The sequence below is a fragment of the Papaver somniferum genome, chromosome 5 (assembly GCF_003573695.1).
Source record: "Papaver somniferum cultivar HN1 chromosome 5, ASM357369v1, whole genome shotgun sequence".
NCBI lineage: Eukaryota > Viridiplantae > Streptophyta > Magnoliopsida > Ranunculales > Papaveraceae > Papaver > Papaver somniferum.
In genome coordinates, this window is record NC_039362.1 from 172,664,259 (window position 1) to 172,684,909 (window position 20,651).

The following is a 20,651-nucleotide window of genomic DNA, read 5'->3' on the forward strand; positions in this document are numbered from 1 at the left end:
AATACAGTGAAACTACGACCCTCTTTAAGCGTCCATAAAAGAACGATACCTTAGTGCTGCTGTTGATAAGCGACGCTGGTATTCTGCTGTTGAAGAACGACACAGGTCCACTGCTGCTAGCACTGTTGAAGAACGACGGTCCTGGAGGGTCCGTTCTTCGTCTTCTTCTTCCTCCTCGAGCAGCAGCAGGAAGCTTTCCTGCAGCTTCCTGTTCTTCGTCTTCCAGCCTCTCTGCTGCGTCTCTGTGGTCTCTAAACTTCCCCAAACTTCTTGATAAAACTTTCTCTCACTTCCCACCAGCCTTTATATACCAATAGGGTCCAAATAACTCGATTAAATCCGAGTTTATCTCCCTTTTTTCTTCACGTGCAGTTGAGAGAGAAATCTCTTTTCTGTTGCTTTGTACGCGTCTTCTGGCAATTTCTTACGCTCCAAACTTCTCCTAATCCTTAAAAAAGACTAGATACACTTTACTTCAACGTAAAACTCTCCCAGAATCTCTAAAAATATATTTGAAAACTTCACAGAGAACACGTATTCTGTTTGGACTTTGATCGCTTCTCCCAGCCATTCCAGCCCAAGTTGATCGATAAAATCACTTGCATACGATCTGTTTATTCTTAACAGGCCTAGCCCAATTGATTTCAGGGATTTAATCTCCCTCAAAACTGCCCAGAAATCCAACAGAGAATTATCAGACGTGAACTTAGTTTTCCCGCCAAATTCCATTATTTGAACTTTGAATGTGGTGTCCCCTTAACCAGACCTGGTGTCCCTTTAGCAGCTGCTTGGAAATGGGTCACCCCTTAGTAATTAGGTTACCCCTTATCCAAAATCAAGGGTCCATATAGCAAGTTTCCTCTGGGGCATTTTCCGCACTTTTTTCGGGGTTCCTCCGGGGTATTTCTGGGGTACTTCCGGTACACTTCTGGGGCGCTTCCGGCACTCTATCAATGGAGGTTCAAACGCCGCATTTTCATCCAATTTCGCCGCAAATCCTTATTCTTCTGAAAACACCTACAAATATATAAAATAACCAAATAAGTACAAAAATGGGTGCTAACACTATATACAATTGAGATATATTAGACACATAAATGCGTCTATCAAATACCCCCAAACTTATTATTTGCTAGTCCCGAGCAAATCAAAACTACAAATAAAATCCTAACTCACTGTCGCAGGCATCGTCGATTGCATTTAGCGTATGCAATAAGCCTTTAAACCCCTAGGTGGCCCTAGTGGCCGAGTTATAGTCTCGGGAGGGCTTACCAGAGATATACCCACAAAACCTGTACTCCAGACCTTAGCTATCTACGCAGAACCTTGGAAGGCACTAAAGAATCTCCTTGGTTGGCATACTTATTGACTACAGGAAGAAGTACCCTGATGCGAAATTCCAATTGCTGTACACGAGTTTGCACTCAAGCATACTAAATTCATATAAAGTGACAGAGCTCTACTCAGATAGTTGCACTATGGACATCATATTCGGAGTCAAAACTAATCACATGGTTAGATCAAGAAGATGGATATAGAAAAACATAGATGGTTTTGATGTTTACTAAGTGAACGACGTTTCCCATATCTGTCTGAAGGCCTCCGCCAAAATGAACCTATCCTAATGGATTGAGATAGTCTGACTAATATCAACACATTGGCATATACAAGGGTACCAGTGGTCGATAACCTAACTCTAGGTCAACACAACTGGCATATACAAGGGTACCAGTGGTCGACTTTATTGAATTTATTCCTTTTGGTCAAATGGTCTGGTCTCTCTTTTCTTTCTTTTTTTTTTTTTTTTTTTTTTTTTTTTTTTTTTTTTTTTTTTTCTTTTGGTAACTACCATTTTTTTTTCATCTTTCTTTTTCTTTTTCAACTTTCTTTTTTTTTTTTTTTTTTTTTTTTTTTTTTTTGGCTGAAGGTATCTCAATCACTCTAATTCACCCTAGCATTGGTAACAACTTGAATCGTGGGCCCCACCTATTACTTAGAGAAACATAGTTTAAAAACAAAATAAAATAAAAATAGAAGTGAAAAGGACTCAACGAGATATGGTGAAACTATCATGTTATTTCTAACACCTGAGCTCTGTGCTTTTATGAATAGACTCTTTAGATGTTTCCATCTAATCAGATTGGTTCCTCAAACTCCTACAATCAAAATGCTTCCATCCACTTAGATTAGTTAGTGCAATCCTCAATAGGCATAAATTTCTAGGCTCTGGAGTTTATTTATTGCAACTAAAAAGTTTCTCCCATACCCCCAAACTTAAACCTAACATTGTCCTCAATGTTCTAAAGATAAAATTAAAAACATGAACAAGGAGAAACTATTACCATTCGAAGAAAAAGAGTTAAGGAAAGATATTACCTGGTTGCATGAGTTTGGGTTACCTCCCAAGAAGTGCTAAGTTTAAAGTCTTCAGCCAGACATAGAAAAGGTTTAGTCAACTCGAACCGTATAACAATAGCCGGAATAACTGTGGGTCTTTAAAACCAAAAAGAGCTGACAAAAGGAAACTGCAGTGAACCAAGAAAATGTACAAGACTAGCATGCCCTTACCTAGTTTCTGGATAACTATCGCTAATTGCGGTTCAGGTTCAGGTTCTATGAAGGGGTCTAAATAGACTATTTTCCTCGGATGCATTTCCTCATAGGTAGGATTCAAATTATTAGGTCCTAGAGTCTGGAAAAACTCAGATAAGAACCTGGAATCACAAAATAACCTAAATAATTTAGGATCCTCTAAGTCAATTAGGTATGACTTACATAGTTGACCACAGTCAGAGTAGTGGTCATTCTGAAACAAATGTGTCGATTCTAATTTCCTAAAGTACTTAGGCTTAGTCTCAGAACTTAATAAGTAACACATTTGAAATCTATACGTTCCCACAATTGGAAGAAAACTATTTGGTGGGAAAACAAAGTCAATCTGGGTATCATAGCCTGGGCAAACCACATCAACCAGAGGATGGGTTTCTAACGACTGAACTTTTTTCATGACATCATTAGGTTCGGGAAACCTAGTATGAAGATAATCTTGTAAGATGGTTGAGGCATGGATATCACGTCCTATGTGAGGGGACTTTCTGAGAGTTAAAGGTAAAGCACTAGGAAAGTGATAATCACCCCCAAACTTAGAGTTTTCAGTGTCTCTAGTTAGACTAGCCACAATCTCCCTAATTTCTAGGTCATCAGATTCCTGAAAATGGGCAATTGATTCTTCTAAGTTGTAATATTGCAGTGTATCCTCATTAATCTCTACGAGTTCATCTAAGACTATTGTTTCTAAATCGTACGACTCTGAAACAGTATTCTCAGGGTAAAACCGTTCCTCGAAACCATCATCGATTACAGTTTCTAAATCGTTCGACTCGAAAACAGTAGTCTCAAGATAAACCGGTTCCTCTAAACCTTTATCGGATTCGTAAACAGGACATACTACATCGTCTAAAACGGTGGAATCCCTAATCAAATCCTCGTCCTTTTGAATAGGTGAATAATCATAATAATTATTTGGATTTGAACTAGAAATAATATAATCATTATAAAGCTCAATTGGATTACTAGATTCCTGATTACTATGCCTACATATTTCAGATTCTTCATCACTACTATCCTCATCATCATAATAGTACGAAGATGATTGAACCTTATCTAAATAAGTAGTGTTACCAATTATAACCTCGTTATCTTGATTATGTGAAAAAGTATCTTCATTCTCAAGGGTATTATTGGATACACTATATTGGCAATTCAAGTTATTTCGAGCAATACTTTCGTTCGTCTCTAACTCAAGTCTACGTGTCGACTCAGCTATCCTCTCAAGGGTCTCTTCCAAAGAAAGTTCCCTTAGTGTAGGATCTAAGTTTTGAGTTAATCTATTGAGGATATCTTCTACAGATTCAGTTGTTGTTGCAGTTCTTTCGTCCATATCTACGTTATTCACCTCATCTAATTTATACGTCGATTCAGCTAACTGACGTGATGACTCAGCTAAATTCCTAAGAGTCTCTTCTAGAGAAGGAATAGGAACTGAAGGATCATAATAAGGACTACTTTTCAATAGTTTGATTGTATCCTCTAGAGACGAAGAACTAGTACTATAATCTTCTTGCTCGTATGACTGATGCGCGTGCGGATAGTAATTGGGATCACCATGGTATGAACCATAACCTTGAAAAGGTTGGCGTCCCCAACCACTATTCTCACTATGGTCATAATACTGATGATGTCCATATTCAAATTCAGGTCGATATTCATTGTATTGGCTTCTATCATACCAGTTCGACATTCTTAATTGCAGGGGAATTCTACACAATCACAAACAAGGCCGACTCGACTCCACCAAAACAAACCTAAATATTTCTAGCAAACAAAAAGCATGATGGCTCCACTTAGATTGTTTTCTAGACCAGCTTCTATTCCTTCGAAAAGGAATTCGTTACAATTTGAGCACACCCCTCTGGAATCAATCCGAGCTAATGTAAGTTGAATCGAGGCGAGGGAAGCTCAGTGGAGCTTTGATACCCAAGGCCTCACCGCTATCACAAGGCGGCGCAGTCACGCATTCAACTCACAGAAACCATCATGAACTTTGAAATGTGCTTAAAGAGCAACCAATATTTTTCGAACGAGTTTCCTATTAAGCTCGTTACCCTATTGGTCTCGTTCTATTCAAAATTTTAGGCTTAGGTTCGCGTTTGGTTTCGTTTTCCTAAGGCGGGCAAGAAGGAAACGGTGATGAAATCCGAGTCCTTATCTTGATTTGGCCAGGCCTTGCCCTTTACTAGGAAATTAAAAAGTCCGGTTCGTCCTCAAACAATTATCACCTTAAGGCAGACAGTAACCCGCTTGCAGGAGATTCGCGGGTGTTTCGGTTGGACTTACCTCCCGTACCAGACGGGCGATGAACCGTTGTTGTCGACTCGGGCCACGACTCCTATGCCGTGTGCGAACCCGAGGGGCCGAGACGATATAGTAATCGTCGTCCTTCCCTGCAAACAGTTTGTATTTAATTTTTTTTTAATTTATAACCCTTCCGTAGGGTTTTTAAAAATAATGTCCAAAGTCCAGAATAAAGTCCAAATAAAAAGTCCAAAAATTACAAAAATTATGAAAAATAAAGCCTATTTACAAATTCTAAAAATAAATAAATAAAAGCTATATACAAAAAAAAAATAATAATAATAATAAAAATTAAATCCTAAAAAAAAAAAAATTATGTCTTTTTCTTCTTCTCTTTTAGCTTTTAACTTTTAGCTTTAAGCTTTTTGTTCCCAAGTCCTTAGTATTCCACTTCGAACCTGTAAATCAAAGACACAAAAAGAAACGTAAAAAGGAACAAATAATAGTAAAAAAATAAAATAATAAACCTAAAAACAAATCTATATACAAGTCCGCGTCGGCGACGCCATTTTGTTGTAGTAATTCGATTGCGGTAAATACGGATTCGTTGCTCGGACTTGAAAAGATATTTAAAAACAAAAATATGTACACAATATTGTCACAAGATCAAGAGGAACCAGGACTCAGGATTCCAATGTGTTTCATATTCAAGTGGCTCAGAAAATAATCCTAGGCGATTATAGCTCAAAATAAAACAAGTATTAACTCTATCTTTGCCAAATTAGATTCCATAAAATATTACTTGTATATTATAAGCATGGCACATCAAGAATCCCTAGGACTAAGCATGTTCCATCAAACAAAATCACAAGTAATTAATTGAAATCATAAATCAATTAAAATCGGTGCAAAAAGTGAATTAAGAATTATTTAAATAACCACATGGCTGAAAAACAACTTCCTCCATCATCCCAGTATTGGGGTTTAGCTACTCATGATAATCATGTTCTCAAAATACATACTTGATGCTCAAAATATGATTAAAAGAGTGAAAAATATAATACAGTGAAACTACGACCCTTTTTAAGCGTCCATAAAAGAACGATACCTTAGTGCTGCTGTTGATAAGCGACGCTGGTATTCTGCTGTTGAAGAACGACACAGGTCCACTGCTGCTAGCACTGTTGAAGAACGACGGTCCTGGAGGGTCCGTTCTTCGTCTTCTTCTTCCTCCTCGAGCAGCAGCAGGAAGCTTTCCTGCAGCTTCCTGTTCTTCGTCTTCCAGCCTCTCTGCTGCGTCTCTGTGGTCTCTAAACTTCCCCAAACTTCTTGATAAAACTTTCTCTCACTTCCCACCAGCCTTTATATACCAATAGGGTCCAAATAACTCGATTAAATCCGAGTTTATCTCCCTTTTTTCTTCACGTGCAGTTGAGAGAGAAATCTCTTTTCTGTTGCTTTGTACGCGTCTTCTGGCAATTTCTTACGCTCCAAACTTCTCCTAATCCTTAAACAAGACTAGATACACTTTACTTCAACGTAAAACTCTCCCAGAATCTCTAAAAATATATTTGAAAACTTCACAGAGAACACGTATTCTGTTTGGACTTTGATCGCTTCTCCCAGCCATTCCAGCCCAAGTTGATCGATAAAATCACTTGCATACGATCTGTTTATTCTTAACAGGCCTAGCCCAATTGATTTCAGGGATTTAATCTCCCTCAAAACTGCCCAGAAATCCAACAGAGAATTATCAGACGTGAACTTAGTTTTCCCGCCAAATTCCATTATTTGAACTTTGAATGTGGTGTCCCCTTAACCAGACCTGGTGTCCCTTTAGCAGCTGCTTGGAAATGGGTCATCCCTTAGTAATTAGGTTACCCCTTATCCAAAATCAAGGGTCCATATAGCAAGTTTCCTCTGGGGCATTTTCCGCACTTTTTTCGGGGTTCCTCCGGGGTATTTCTGGGGTACTTCCGGTACACTTCTGGGGCGCTTCCGGCACTCTATCAATGGAGGTTCAAACGCCGCATTTTCAGCCAATTTCGCCGCAAATCCTTATTCTTCTGAAAACACCTACAAATATATAAAATAACCAAATAAGTACAAAAATGGGTGCTAACACTATATACAATTGAGATATATTAGACACATAAATGCGTCTATCAGCAGGTACAGGTAATGGCAGGTTGTTATGATAATGCATGGACTGAGATTGCATTTTTTGGCTAGAGAAGATGATGGTGTTTAATGTGAAGCTGAACTGAGGCAATTGAAGGAAATGTGTAAATGAAATGCAGCTGGTAGCTATAATAAAGAAGCTGGTGATACTGAGATAGCAGGCAAGAAGCTACAAATGGGTCTCTGGAATTGGCAGTTGTGATGATGTTGTCGCAGAATGAGAAGGTTTCAGTACAGCTGCATATGGATAATGGTTCGAGTCTGAGAACCGGTGATATAAGGTGGTGCAAAACAAGGATTTTCTTCTTGTTCTTGGTGTCTAGTGGAGTTGTGGCAGCTGGAGTTACAGGGGATTGAAGATTAAATGGTTATGATGTTGTTGATTACAAGAAATGCAGTCGTGTGTGAAGATGTTGTTTACAAGAGACCAAGTTCAGTTTGAAAGACAAGCTAGAAGACTAGATTTTATTCAAGTTTTTATATAATCAGTCAGGCAAAGGAACTGGCGCTTTTCCATGGTTCAATGGTCGCGTTTGGCAGTTAAGGGGTATTTTAGGTGATTGATATTTTTTGGTTTTTATTTTACTGGGTCAAATATCCTTTTTGACTAAATGAACAATATTTTTCTGTTTAATGTCCATATAAACAGTATCTAAACCTAACAGTCCGTTTTACCCAGAAAATATTTGTTTTGGTCTTTTTGACCAATTTTGTGATGAATTTATTTCGTGAAAAAATCCCAAAAATCATTAAAAAAGAAAAGAAAAGAAACAACCCCTTCAAAGTGCGAACCCATGTGCCGGAGCCAGACTGTGTTTCTGCATAGTCTTATCTATATGTACTACACGAATTCGGAGATGCTGACACGATCCCCAGTCAGTCATGACTCGACAACTCACCTTATAATTACTCTACATTTGGATAAGCTTTGGAATGGATTGGAATCTACCTTTTTCCTCTTCAGACTTACATCCCCACCAAACTCTATCCGGTTTTCACCATCTTCTCGACAAATATATATCTAAATATAGAATATAGATAGAAATATCCTAATCAACGGACTCTATCAATGGATCCACTCTTCTCTCCATGATCTCATGGTTGGAACATGATTAGTACACGTTATCTCAAAACATAGGATGCCGTGAAATTACTTATTAAAGAATTAATCCTATCCTATCCGGATAATATTGCCACCTTAAAACACACGACTTGTCTTCTATCTATAAATACCATTCAATTCATCTCCAAAGATCATCATTCATACCATCATCTCTGTATTCATTATCATCATCTTTTTTCATCGCAAATCTAAGAACTAAGTGTTTTTGTTGTTTCCATTGATTTTCAGTTTGCATTTTAATGTTTCATTTTCGTGGAGAAATTTAGAAGAAGAAAGAAGGAAAAATGTTGGCAATATTTGATAAGGAGTTGGCAAATGCACCAAAGGAATTGAACAGTCCAGCATCAATGATGCCTGGATCTAAGAAACCAAAGCTCCCTCAGGAGATTCTATCTTTACATGATCCAAATCACAATGGATTGCAGATGAATTTTGGCAATGCTGCTACTCTTGCTTACCTTCCCAAGGATGATGCTCACTTCTCTGTTCATCAAAGGTATGAAATATATTTTAACAAACAATTTTCCTGTGAAATTTTTTAATTTTTTTTTTCTGATATAGGGGGATAATCTAGAGCGGAAATCATACTTTGTGAGATTTGTGTGTCGAAATGACCAAAATACGCTTGTTCAGATAATGACCAAATTGCCCTTGTTGATTTTGCAGGTTGTTCTGTGGTTTGGATGACATTTACTGTCTATTCTTGGGAAGTTTGAACAATCTTTGCTCACTGAAGAAGCAATATGGTCTGACTTCAAAGGGGATAAATGAGGCAATGTTTGTGATTGAAGCATACAGGACACTGAGAGACAGAGGTCCATACCCAGCAGATCAAGTTGTGAAAGATCTTGAAGGGAGTTTTGCATTCATCATCTATGACAACAAATCCAAAACTGTTTTTGTATCACTGAGCTCAGATGGTGGGATCAAATTGTACTGGGGAATTGCAGCTGACGGTTCTATTGTGATCTGTGATAATCTTGAGGTTATTAAGGGAAGTTGTGCCAAGTCTTTTGCACCATTCCCTGTTGGGTGTATGTTTCACAGTGAAGGTGGGTTGAAGAATTATGAGCATCCTATTAACAAGATGAAGGCAATGCCAAGAGTTGATAGTGAGGGTGTTATGTGTGGTGCTAGTTTTAATGTTGATTCTCATTCTAAGATTCATAGCATGCCAAGAGTTGGTAGTGAAGCTAATTGGTCTGCTGCTTGGGAATCACACTGAGCCTGACTACAATGTATCATATTTCTTTTGTTTAATGAATGGTTTTTATTAATGTCCATTAGTGTTTTGATATTGATTCTTCTTGTCCGCCATCTCAGTATCGCAATTGATTGAAACCTGTTTTACTTACTTTAAAAGTATCATCCTTTGGGAAACACTTGTTGAGAGTTGGAACCGAACAGCTGACACTCCCGAAAGGAGCCATTTTTTTTTTTTTGGTGTTGGCTTTTTTAGATTATTTTCTTGAACAGATTATAAACCAACTAACGAATCATCATTTCCCAATTCCAACCTAAAATGAAAAAGATATTACCAACAAGGTAGTTTTGATGCTTCAAAAAAAAAAAAAAAAAAAAATAGTTTTGATGATTTTCGTAGTGCTAGTCTGCTGAAAAATTGTCAAAAATTAAAAGTAAATTCTAACTTATATATTCAACTTAAAATGTCTGGAGAGATCAGGGTATATCTAATGAGACAAAATTCGAGTCATTTTGAAGTAAAATAGGATACCCCTTAACCATGTATTTTCAAAATACCTAATCTACTTTTGTTTAATTAACACTAATAATGTGTTTATGTTAATTAATTTAGTTAATTAATTAGTTGAGTTAAAAATTTTAAATGACGTATTATTTGGATTGAACTCATGGATTATGTGTTATTATTTTTTTATTTTTATTTTTTGTAAAGGAAATGAAACCACACTAGCCAAACACTTGCTTAGTGATTTTATACTCAAAATTATAGAAGAAATCAACACTTTCAATTCTGAAGGTATGAAAAGTCGGCAAGATCGACAAAAAAATACCCTGCCGACTATAGGATTTTTGACATACAGAGAAAGGTGTTACAAATGCATGATTAGTCGGTAAGGTATTAATTTCATAACTTGCTGTTTAAACTATAGTCGGCAAGGTATAAGGATGAATACCGTGACGACCCTGTAAATGCTAATTTCAGAGATGAAAAATCGATAAGGTCGACAAAAAATTACCCTGCCGAGAAGGTCGACAAAAAATACCCTGCCGATTAATACTAGTCGGCAAGTCAGCCAAAAAGATACTTGCCGACTTTTGGTAAAAATGTTGGATCATAAGGGATTTGAGATTGGGTACGATTTTGTACGCAATCTCAACTCGAGTATGTATTACATACTCAGTTTGAGGTTGGGTACAAATCATACACAATCCCAAAACCTGTATGCTTTTTTTTTGTTTCATTTTGATTTATTATTATTTTTTTATTTTATTTCATCATGTTGAATTGTAGAGAGATTTTGACGATTGTTTTAATAGGATTTAGGTTTCAATTTTAGTCGGCAGGATTTAAATTTGGCTGAAATTAGTAAAAGCAATTTGGTCTTTTAGTATCTTTTAGAAACCCTTAACACACTATCTTGGATGGGTTTAAAATTGGTATTTCCCAATTTGGCCAAGTTAAAACGACTTGAAAACTCAAGACAGCGGGCAAGGTCAAGTTAGATAACCGAGACAAATGTTCGTGATATTCTTGAAAAGTCGTCATGGTTATCTAACAGGCCATAGTAAATGTAAATGATGATATTGGCGTGAGTTTCTCGAGAGGAAAATGGGCCATTTGTCAAAATATTTATAAAACATGTTTCAAATGGACGAGTAAAATTTTGTATGGGTGAAATTGACACCAAAAAAATAGCAAGGATGAAACCGGATTCATCCTGACTTAAACTTAAAGAATAGCAAGGATGAAACTGGATGCATCCTGATGTAAATTAAAATTAAAAAAAATATTTGAAAATGGGTAGGCTGAAACTGTTTACATCCTGGATATTTTTAAATTTTTGTCCATTTAAACGGTATCAAAATCTAAATATTTTTTTCACTTAAAAATTGTTGATTTTGGTCCTTTTAACCACTTTTTTGTTTCTCGAGTAACAGTTACTGCTCCGGTTTTTGAAGCATGATGACTTTTACCATTTCTTAACCCAAGAGTTGGATTATATTAGCTTTTACAATCGTCATCGTGTATATTTCAGATTATGACGACTCTAATAATATCGGTATGGTCGATAGTGTGGAATCATGACGGCTCTATCAATACTTTAGTGTGGAGTCGAGTTGTGTTTTCCTTCACAACCGTCATGGTTTAGTTTTTGGACAATGACAACTAAAGCTCTATCTTCATGGTGGATCGTTGAGGATTATGATGGCTAATTTGAAACCAGTGGCTTAAACTAGAAATATAAAACACTCCTGGCTTGACAATTTTTATACCCTTCGCTTAAGCCTATATAATTAGTACAACTAAATTTGGACTTATTAAAAGGGAAAATTAGACGCGGGCCCAAAAAAAATAATATTTTTATTGTCAGGCCCACAATTAATTTTTTGTTCTGTGACATCCATAATTTTATGAATTTATTAAATCTGTCTGCATGACGGATTATGCATCAGGGGTATAATTGGCAACGCAACTTGGATATAACATATCTAAAAATCCGCGCATTGGAATTTTACAAATTTTATATCGCTGGAAATCTTTTTAAAAGAGCTACGCAACGAGTACAAACAAGAATATCAAAATTTTGTTTTTCACAAAAAAAACGGAGGTGATCATCATTTTAGGCAAAATTTTCGAAAATTTGATACATAACCATTATGCATCCACCAAAAAAAGATGCATAACACATTCTGCAGACGCATAACGAATTATGCAACCATTTTCTCCACTGCATAACAAATTATGCATTTTGATAACAAAGTTATGCATCTATAACAAGTTATGTAACCATTGTTTTGGTTGATTTTAGTGCGTACATAAAAAAATTGATGCATAATGCAGTATGCAACCATATTACGGATGCATATCAGGTTATGCATCTATTTTCTCGATGCACAAAAGATTGTGCAACAATTTTCTCGATGCATAATGCATTATGCATTCATATTTTCGGATGCATGACAGATTATGCATCCATTTTCATGACTGCATAACATGTTAGATATTATTATAGGTGCATGACAAGTTATGCATCCTTATTTTTTGTTGGTTTCAATACTAAGAAAAAAGTAGTTGCATAACGTGTTATGCAACTGTTTTCTGGACTGCATAAAAAGTTATGCAAAAAAAAAGAGCTGTAGAACGTGTTATGCAACAAATTTCGAGAATGCATAACAAGCTATACAACAAATTTTTATGGATGCATAACCTGTTATGCATCACCATTCACACCTCCATTTTCTTTTAAATGCACGTCACATGCATCCATATCCAAGCCATAACACAAAAAGCATCCATTTCGAGAGTCTACTGATGGTCCATGGTCGATACTTGACGAAACCAAAACCATCAATACTGGGTGGGTGCCTTTACAAGAACACATGTTCGAAAGCAAACTCGCTGATAATTTCGATTTCAAAGGAAATCAGTTGAACCAAAACCTGAGCTTAAAAAAAAAACACTATAAGCTTCAATGGAAGGTTGATTAGACCATGATTCCAAATCTTGGTTAGACATCCTTTCAATTTTATGGAGAAGTCTCTCTTTCAAAGCTTCAGTACCAAAATGATTTGAGACGGAATTTCTGAAAAACTTGTGAATTTGAGCATCAGTTGCATATTCAAGGCCTCCACCAAAAATGGCAGAGAAAGAATCCATGTACCATAACTCCACTGACTTTATCTCTTGTTGGAATATAAAGCAGTTAAAACCTGGATCCGACGAAACTAGGATGACCTGCCAAACTAGTGCGGAACATTGTCCCATACCTACATACACAATTCAATGAATTCTGCTTAGACCATCAGTCCATCTCCGCAAATCATATCAACAACAGGTACTACGAGTTTAAGGAGTTGTTACTATATATATGCATGTGTAGGTTGACATTACTGTTACCTGGAGAATCTCTTCTTGAAGAAGTATGGCACGTCTAAGCAATTGTTGGAAGCAAAGAAGTGAATCGTTTCGCCGATGAGAGGGAAACCCACTGAACCCAGTGGGAGTATTCCATTGCATTTGGGATTTACCCAACATAATTCGATCTATAGAGAATCTCAATTGCAAAGAATATCAAGTTATCAACCGCTTCTTTCTAATCTATTTACCCAATTCTTAAACTCATGTCACAAATCATCGGCAGGTAAAGAACATGGAAAGAGAAGAAGAAAGAAGAATAATTTTTCAGGAAGAAAACGCAATTTTTTTTAAAATGGGTTAGCTAATAATTTTTCAAGAATACGTGGGTGCACCCATGAACTTTTGGGGACAGTGGGTTTGACAGTGGAAAAAATCTAAAAAATAGGTGTGACTGTAGTTTTCATTTATCAAAATTGGACAGTCAAAAAATGTCCTTTTGTGGGCTTTGATGTGGCTTCAGCCAGCGGAAGCCCGGTTGTGCCTACAGAAACTTATAAAACATTGTATAAAAATTGCCCATCTACAAAAATTACACCATGACGATTCTTGAATACCAAGAAAAGTCTTCATGCTGAAAAATATATCTTTTTAGCTATTTTCCATCTGAAATTCGAGTCATGCTGACTGTGAAATCGGGTATAATTTTTGTAACCAACCTCAAACCTGAGTATGTATTTTGTACAAAATTATACCCAGCCTTATATTCCGTAGCCCCAAACTTCTTTTTGGTCCTGATTTTTGGTGGATAATTTTAGTTTTACGGTTTGAACAATATCAAAATCACCTTATTAATAATAAGGTGACTTTAGTATTTTCATTCCTTTTAGACACCCCTGCATACTATCTTGAATGGATTTAAATTTCATATAGTTTGGGTATACACTGCAATGGGGAGAGTTTATTTTCCTGGAATAAAATCCCAATCTTTAAAAATAAGAAACCTTCAAAATTGCAAACCCATGTGCGGAGCCAGACTGTTTTTCCATATTCTTATCTACATGTACTACATACACGAACTCGGGGATGCTGACACGATCCACAGTCACTCAACAACTCCATCAAAAGAAAATTCGTACTCGCCACCTTATTATTCTAGATCTGGATAAGCTTTGAGCCCTTTTCAGGACCATCTCCGCACCAAACTCTATCCATTTTTAACTTTCTTCTCGACAAATATCTAAATATAGACAAAATCAACGGATTCAAACAATAGACGGAACATGATCTCACGGTGAAACATGATTAGTACACGTTATCTCAAAACATAGGAAGTCGTGAAAATATTAAAAAAATAAATCCAGATGGCCATTGCCCATCATCCTATCCGGATAACATTGCCACCTTAAAACACGACTAGTCTACTTCTATCTATATATATATATACCATTGTCTCTCTTCATCTACCATCATACCATTACCATCTCTGTATTCATCATCATCTGATTTCATCACAGTTCTAAGATTTAAGTGTTTCTGTTATTTCCATTGTTCTTTAGTTTTACATTTTAAGGTTTTGTTTCAAGAGATTTAGAAGAAGAAGAAAAAATGTTGGCAATATTTGACAAAGAGTTGGCAAATGCACCAAAAGAATTGAACAGTCCAGCATCAATGATGCCTGGATCTAAGAAACCAAAACTCCCTCAGGAGATTCTATCTTTACATGATCCAAATCACGATGGATTCCAGATGAATTTTGGCAATGCTGCTACTCTTGCTTACCTCCCCAAAGATGGTGATGCTCACTTCTCTGTTCATCAAAGGTAACTAATTTCTTGCACCAATCAATTTTCTTGATTTTAAGTTTTTCAATTTCACATTTCATATCCAGGATGATAATCTAGAGCTGAAAACATAGATTTTTAGATTTCTCTCAAAATGACCAAAATACCCTTGATGTGATACCGACTGAAATGCCCTTGTTGATTTTGCAGGTTGTTCTGTGGTTTGGATGACATTTACTGTTTATTCTTGGGGAGTTTGAACAATCTGTGCTCACTGAAGAAGCAATATGGTCTCACATCAAAAGGGATCAATGAGGCAATGTTTGTGATTGAAGCATACAGGACATTGAGAGACAGAGGTCCATACCCAGCAGATCAAGTTGTCAAAGATCTTGAAGGAAGTTTTTCGTTCATCATCTATGACAACAAGTCTAAGACTGTGTTTGTGTCACTGAGCTCAGATGGTGGGATCAAGTTGTACTGGGGTATTGCAGCTGATGGTTCTATTGTGATTTGTGATAATCTTGAGGTTATTAAAGGGAGCTGTGCTAAATCTTTTGCACCATTCCCAGTTGGGTGTATGTTTCACAGTGAAGGTGGCTTGAAGAATTATGAACATCCTATAAACAAGATGAAGGCAATGCCAAGAGTTGACAGTGAAGGTGTCATGTGTGGTGCTAGTTTCAATGTGGATTCCCATGCTAAAATTCATAGCATGCCTAGAGTTGGTAGTGAAGCTAACTGGTCTGCTGCTTGGGAATCACATTGAGCCTGACTCTTATCATATTTCTTTGGTTTTTATTAACTAATGTCAATTAGTGTTCTGAGTCTTTGTTTTATGTTTTAGTTTCGGCTTGTCTGTTCAATGTCAATGTACAGTTATGATTTTGTCATAAATAAATTGAAATCTTTTTCAAACCATCTGATCTTTCAATGGGCAAGTATTTTCTACTAGTTGTGTGTGGGTTTTGTTACTTGGATGGGTTTTATTTATGAAAATTTGCCCCAAGCTAGGCCCATAAACTCGGGGCACAAACCCTTACCCGACCATAAAAATATCATCCTAAGATGAATATATTAGGAAGGATGCAGTGATATACAAAGAAACCTAACGAGTAGTTTTTGGAGGTGAGGAAACTGATACTTCGTAGACATGGAAGACGATCCCCTAGATGCTCTTCCCCAGGAAATCAAGGTGAATATATTTTCTAGATTACCAGCCGATTGGTATTAGATTGTAAACTAGTATGTACAGCTTGGAGGAGAGATCTCCTACAGTTTGGTTCTAGTAAATCTTACTTTGCGGACCTCCATCTTCGGTATCAATATGGAGTTGGAGTACTGGCACAACAGCAACAGCATAATCCGTTTGAACGTTATCATTATGTTTCTGATACTATAAGTTTCGTGGGTATTGAGATATTCGGCGCAAAAGGTATCTGGTGTTTAGAGTACCATGACAACGACGGGATTAGGATTGAAAAACAGCTTAATTACTGCATGAGGAAGCTGAATCTCGAATTATCGGAACATGTAACAGGGCTAGTTGGTTCAGATAATGGATTAATTTGTTTAGCAGCCAGGATTAAATACAATGGCATCCTTGGAATAGGTTTACGCAGTCTCAATGAACTTTTATACGTGTGCAATCCCATTACTAGAGAATTCGTGAATCTTCCAGGGATATTGATGGATGAAAAGAAAAGTATTAATGGTGTTCACATTGTGTATGGATTCGGCTACCACCCTGTGATTAATAAGTATAAGGTTGTTCGGATTTGCTATGTAGGCAACCCGAAAAACTCAGGACAGGTAGAGGTATATACACTTGGGAGTGACAGCGGGTGGAGAAGAGTACTAGAAATCAACTATTTGTTGTGGTCGAATTGTGATTATTCGGGAGTTCCTGAAGGTGTTTATGTCAATGGGGCTATTCACTGGCACCGAAATGATTCCACGGATATTGTAGTCTTTGATTTGGCAGAAGAAGAATTTCACTTGCTTCGTACCCCAACTTCACAGTTTGACAGACGCAGAATTTTTGCAATGAGAGGGTGTTTGTATATTGAATACTGGTGTGGCTTTCAGTCCCTGGAACTAGAATTGTGGGTTTTAAAGAAGGATAAGGAGGATATTAGTAGTAGTAGTTACCACGTGAATAAGCAATACTACAAGTCTTGGAGTTGGAGTAGAGAGCTCATAATAAGCTGACGGTACAAGGTAGGATTAGAAAGGAGTTTTCCATCAGAAGGACTAAGCTTGCTATTCAATTCAAGAGGTGTGGCTGCAGTTTTATTATCCGTTAATCCAGCACGTTGAAGAATATCTGATGCATATTTTATTTGAGAGATGAAACAATCATCAGATGAGTGATCAACTTCTAAACCAAGAAAGTAACGTAAGAGCCTAGATCCATCATTTCAAAACATGAACTAAGATGAGTTTTAAGAGCATCAATGCCTTTCATGTCATCACCTGTAATGACCATATCATCTACGTAGAGGAGTAGAATAACCATACCCCTTGTAGTGGAACGAGTAAACATGGCTGAATCATATGCACTTTGAGTGAACCCGAATCGTAGAACAGCATTGTAAAACTTTTCAAACCAAGCATGAGGTGCTTGTTTGAGTCCATAGAGAGGTTTACGAAGCTTACATACTTGATTAGGAGAGTGAGACATTCCAGGTGGAGGTCGCATATACACATCTTCTTGAAGATCTCCATGAAGAAAGGCATTTTTCACATCCATTTGATGTAGATTCCATTTTCGAGCAACAGCAACAGCAAGAAGAGTACGAACTGTAGTCATACGAGCAACAGGGGCAAATGTTTCTTCATAGTCGATACCATACTCCTGAGTGTATCCTTGATCAACTAGACGGGATTTGTATCTAACTATCTTGCCGTCTGAGTCAGTTTTAACTTTGTATACCCATTTACTTCCAATAACAGACTTTCCTGGAGGTAGCACAACCATATCCCAAGTATGTGCTTCTTTGTTTGCAACTAATTCTTCGTCCATAGAGTGTTGCCAGACTGGTAGTACAGATGCTTCCCTGTAAGAAGTTGGTGCATGCAAAGATAAAATCGATGATAATGAACAATGATAGTCTGCAAACCTGACTGGTGGTCGACGATTTCGTGTTGGTAAAGTAACATTGTCAGATATAGGATCCCCTTCTGGAGAAGCTGCGTCAAGATTAACCATAGAGTGATCTTGTATTGCTTCCCTATTTTCAAGAGGAATAATATCTGTGGAGGGAAACTGAATGGATGTTGATGGAGAATTGGACTGAGACATATCCTCAAAGGGATCTAGATAGGAAAACTGTTCTAAGTTGGGAGATTTACTAGTGGGGAGAGACCAAAAGGGTATATTCTCCCAGAATGTAACATGTCTGGAAACACGTAGTCTTTGACTCTCTGGATCATAGCAGCGATAACCTTTTGATCTATGCCATAGCCTAGGAATACACATATAGCATTCTTTTTGCTAAGTTTTGTTCTTTCTCTCTCGGTAAGAAGAACGAAGCAGGTTGACCCAAAAACTCGAAGCTCAGAGTAATCTGGTTTCTTGTTGTATAACCGTTCATATGGGGACATTCCTTCTGTAACTATGGATGGAATACGGTTTATGGTGTAGACTGCAGTCATGACTGACTCACCCCAAAAGTTAGATGGAACTGACGCTGACAAAAGTTGTGTTCTAGCTGTCTCTATGATATGACGGTGTTTTCTCTCTGCAATACCATTTTGCTGTGGAGTTTCAGTGCAAGATAATTAGAGAAGGGTACCTTCTGTTGCAAGGAATTCTCTGAAAGGAGTTGATATATACTCTCCTCCTTGATCAGCTCTGAATGTCTTGATGGTTTTTCCGAATTGGGTCTTGATCATTCTAGAAAAGGTTGTGTAAATTTTTAAAAAATCTGATCTAGAACTGAAAAGATATATCCATGTGAAACGAGAGAAATCATCAATGAAAATAACATAATATAGTGCTCCTCCCTTAGAGATAATAGGAGATTTTCCCCATACATCTGAGTGGATGAGATCAAAAGGTTTGACAGAATGAGTTATACTATTATTGAAAGGAAGAGCAGTTTGTTTTCCTAACTTGCATGAGATGCAATAAGGTTCTTTATCAACCTGAATAGTTCCTAATAATCCACTATTTATCATATGAGTGAGACGATAGAAGGACACATGTCCTAACTTAGAATGCCATGACATAAAAGGAGACACAGACGGAGAAAATGAATTTGCAGTTGCAGTTGCAACAAGCTCACTCTTTGACAGTCTAGGAGAAACCAGTCTTTCGAGAAGGTACAATCTTCCTACTCTACGGCCTATCCCAACAAGCTTCTCTGTCTTGGGATCCTGTATCACACAACCAGAAGAGAAGAAGTAAATGTTAAATCCATGATTACATAATTTTCCAATTGATATAAGGTTCATTCTTATCTTTGGAACAAGTAACACATCATATATATGTATCTTGTCAGAGATTTTAATCTGACTAATATGACTGGCAGCTAGTTCAGATCCATCTGCTGTTTGGATTGTTGGTATAGTAATAGGACTTTTCTGCTCAAATATTCTAGAATCAAATGTCATATGGTTAGAGACACCTGAGTCAAGAAACCAACCATTTGAAAAGCTATCTGTGGAAGTAGATAGTGCAGATGATGCTGTAGAGTTATTGTTGCCCATTGAAAGTGCTTGTTGGAGCATTTCTTGTATGTCAGCTAGGTTATTTGGTATAGATGCAGGTGCTGCATGACTGGATGGTGCAGGTACATATCCAGTTCCATTAAATCTTCTTCGTTCTCTCATGTTTCTGGAAGATGGTGAGGTGCAGTTTGCTACTGTATGTCCTGGTTCCTTGCAGTAGTTGCACTGAATTGGAGAACTTGATTCTTGTTGGATTCTTTGAGAAACTGAAGTGTGAGGTTCACTCTGCACTGGTGTCACAGTGCAGTTCTTGGCTAAGTGACCTGATTTCTTACAGTTGTAGCATTTAGTTTGTGAAAAATCACGAGCTGTCTTCTGTGTATTGAAGTGATTGTTAAGGTTTGCACGTGAAGGAGCTGCAAACACGGCTGGTATATCCGGCTTGATTCTTTTTCGAGTTTCTTCAGTGATGAGTTCTGACAATGCAGCCTCTACAGATGGAAAAGGTGATCGATGCAGTATTGAGGCTCTTACAGTCTCGAAATCATCTTTTAATGCCATTAAGAGCTGAACTAGTCGTGATTCTTCTCTGTATTTCTGCCATAACTCTATGTCAGCTGTCCAGTTGGGTTCCATAAGTGCTAACTGGTTCCATATAATTGACATCTCAGAGTGGAAGTCTGAAACAGATTGTTCTATTTGTTGTTTCATAGATCGGATATCTTGTTCTAGCTTGTAACGTTGAGCAAAATTAATTTGGGTATACCTTTTTGAAAGAAAGTCCCATGCATCTTTGGCAGTTTCAAAACCTGTAAGCTGCATGCTTATGGAAGTTACAACTGTGTTGCTTATCTAGGTTAATATCTTGTGATTGTTGACCTCCCAGCTTTCAGCAGTTTCTTCTCCAGCTTCTTTTCCTTTCTCAGTGATAACGACACTGGTTGCAGGATTTTTGGCTCTTCCATCAATATATCTC

The 20,651-nt window shown here is 37.2% G+C and overlaps 2 protein-coding genes across 2 annotated transcripts; both read left to right on the top strand.

Annotated features, from left to right (window-relative positions):
* The first annotated feature begins 8,216 nt into the window (after nt 1-8,216).
* On the top strand, nt 8,217-9,459 carry LOC113283665 (stem-specific protein TSJT1-like). The gene is made up of 2 exons (XM_026532995.1): nt 8,217-8,654; nt 8,825-9,459. The coding sequence occupies exons 1-2, from the start codon at nt 8,443-8,445 to the stop codon at nt 9,381-9,383; spliced, it is 771 nt and encodes a 256-aa protein (XP_026388780.1). The 5' UTR covers nt 8,217-8,442; the 3' UTR covers nt 9,384-9,459.
* A 5,195-nt stretch (nt 9,460-14,654) lies between these two features.
* LOC113283666 (stem-specific protein TSJT1-like) lies at nt 14,655-15,922 on the top strand. The gene is made up of 2 exons (XM_026532996.1): nt 14,655-15,040; nt 15,212-15,922. The coding sequence occupies exons 1-2, from the start codon at nt 14,826-14,828 to the stop codon at nt 15,768-15,770; spliced, it is 774 nt and encodes a 257-aa protein (XP_026388781.1). The 5' UTR covers nt 14,655-14,825; the 3' UTR covers nt 15,771-15,922.
* The last annotated feature ends 4,729 nt before the right edge of the window (nt 15,923-20,651 follow it).

Excerpts from the sequence above, each read along its gene's own strand:
- LOC113283666 (XM_026532996.1), top strand. The coding sequence starts at position 14,826 with ATGTTGGCAATATTTGACAAAGAGTTGGCAAATGCACCAAAAGAATTG. Across the intron at positions 15,041-15,211 it reads CACTTCTCTGTTCATCAAAG|GTTGTTCTGTGGTTTGGATG; the intron begins GTAACTAATTTC and ends TTGATTTTGCAG.
- LOC113283665 (XM_026532995.1), top strand. The coding sequence starts at position 8,443 with ATGTTGGCAATATTTGATAAGGAGTTGGCAAATGCACCAAAGGAATTG. Across the intron at positions 8,655-8,824 it reads CACTTCTCTGTTCATCAAAG|GTTGTTCTGTGGTTTGGATG; the intron begins GTATGAAATATA and ends TTGATTTTGCAG.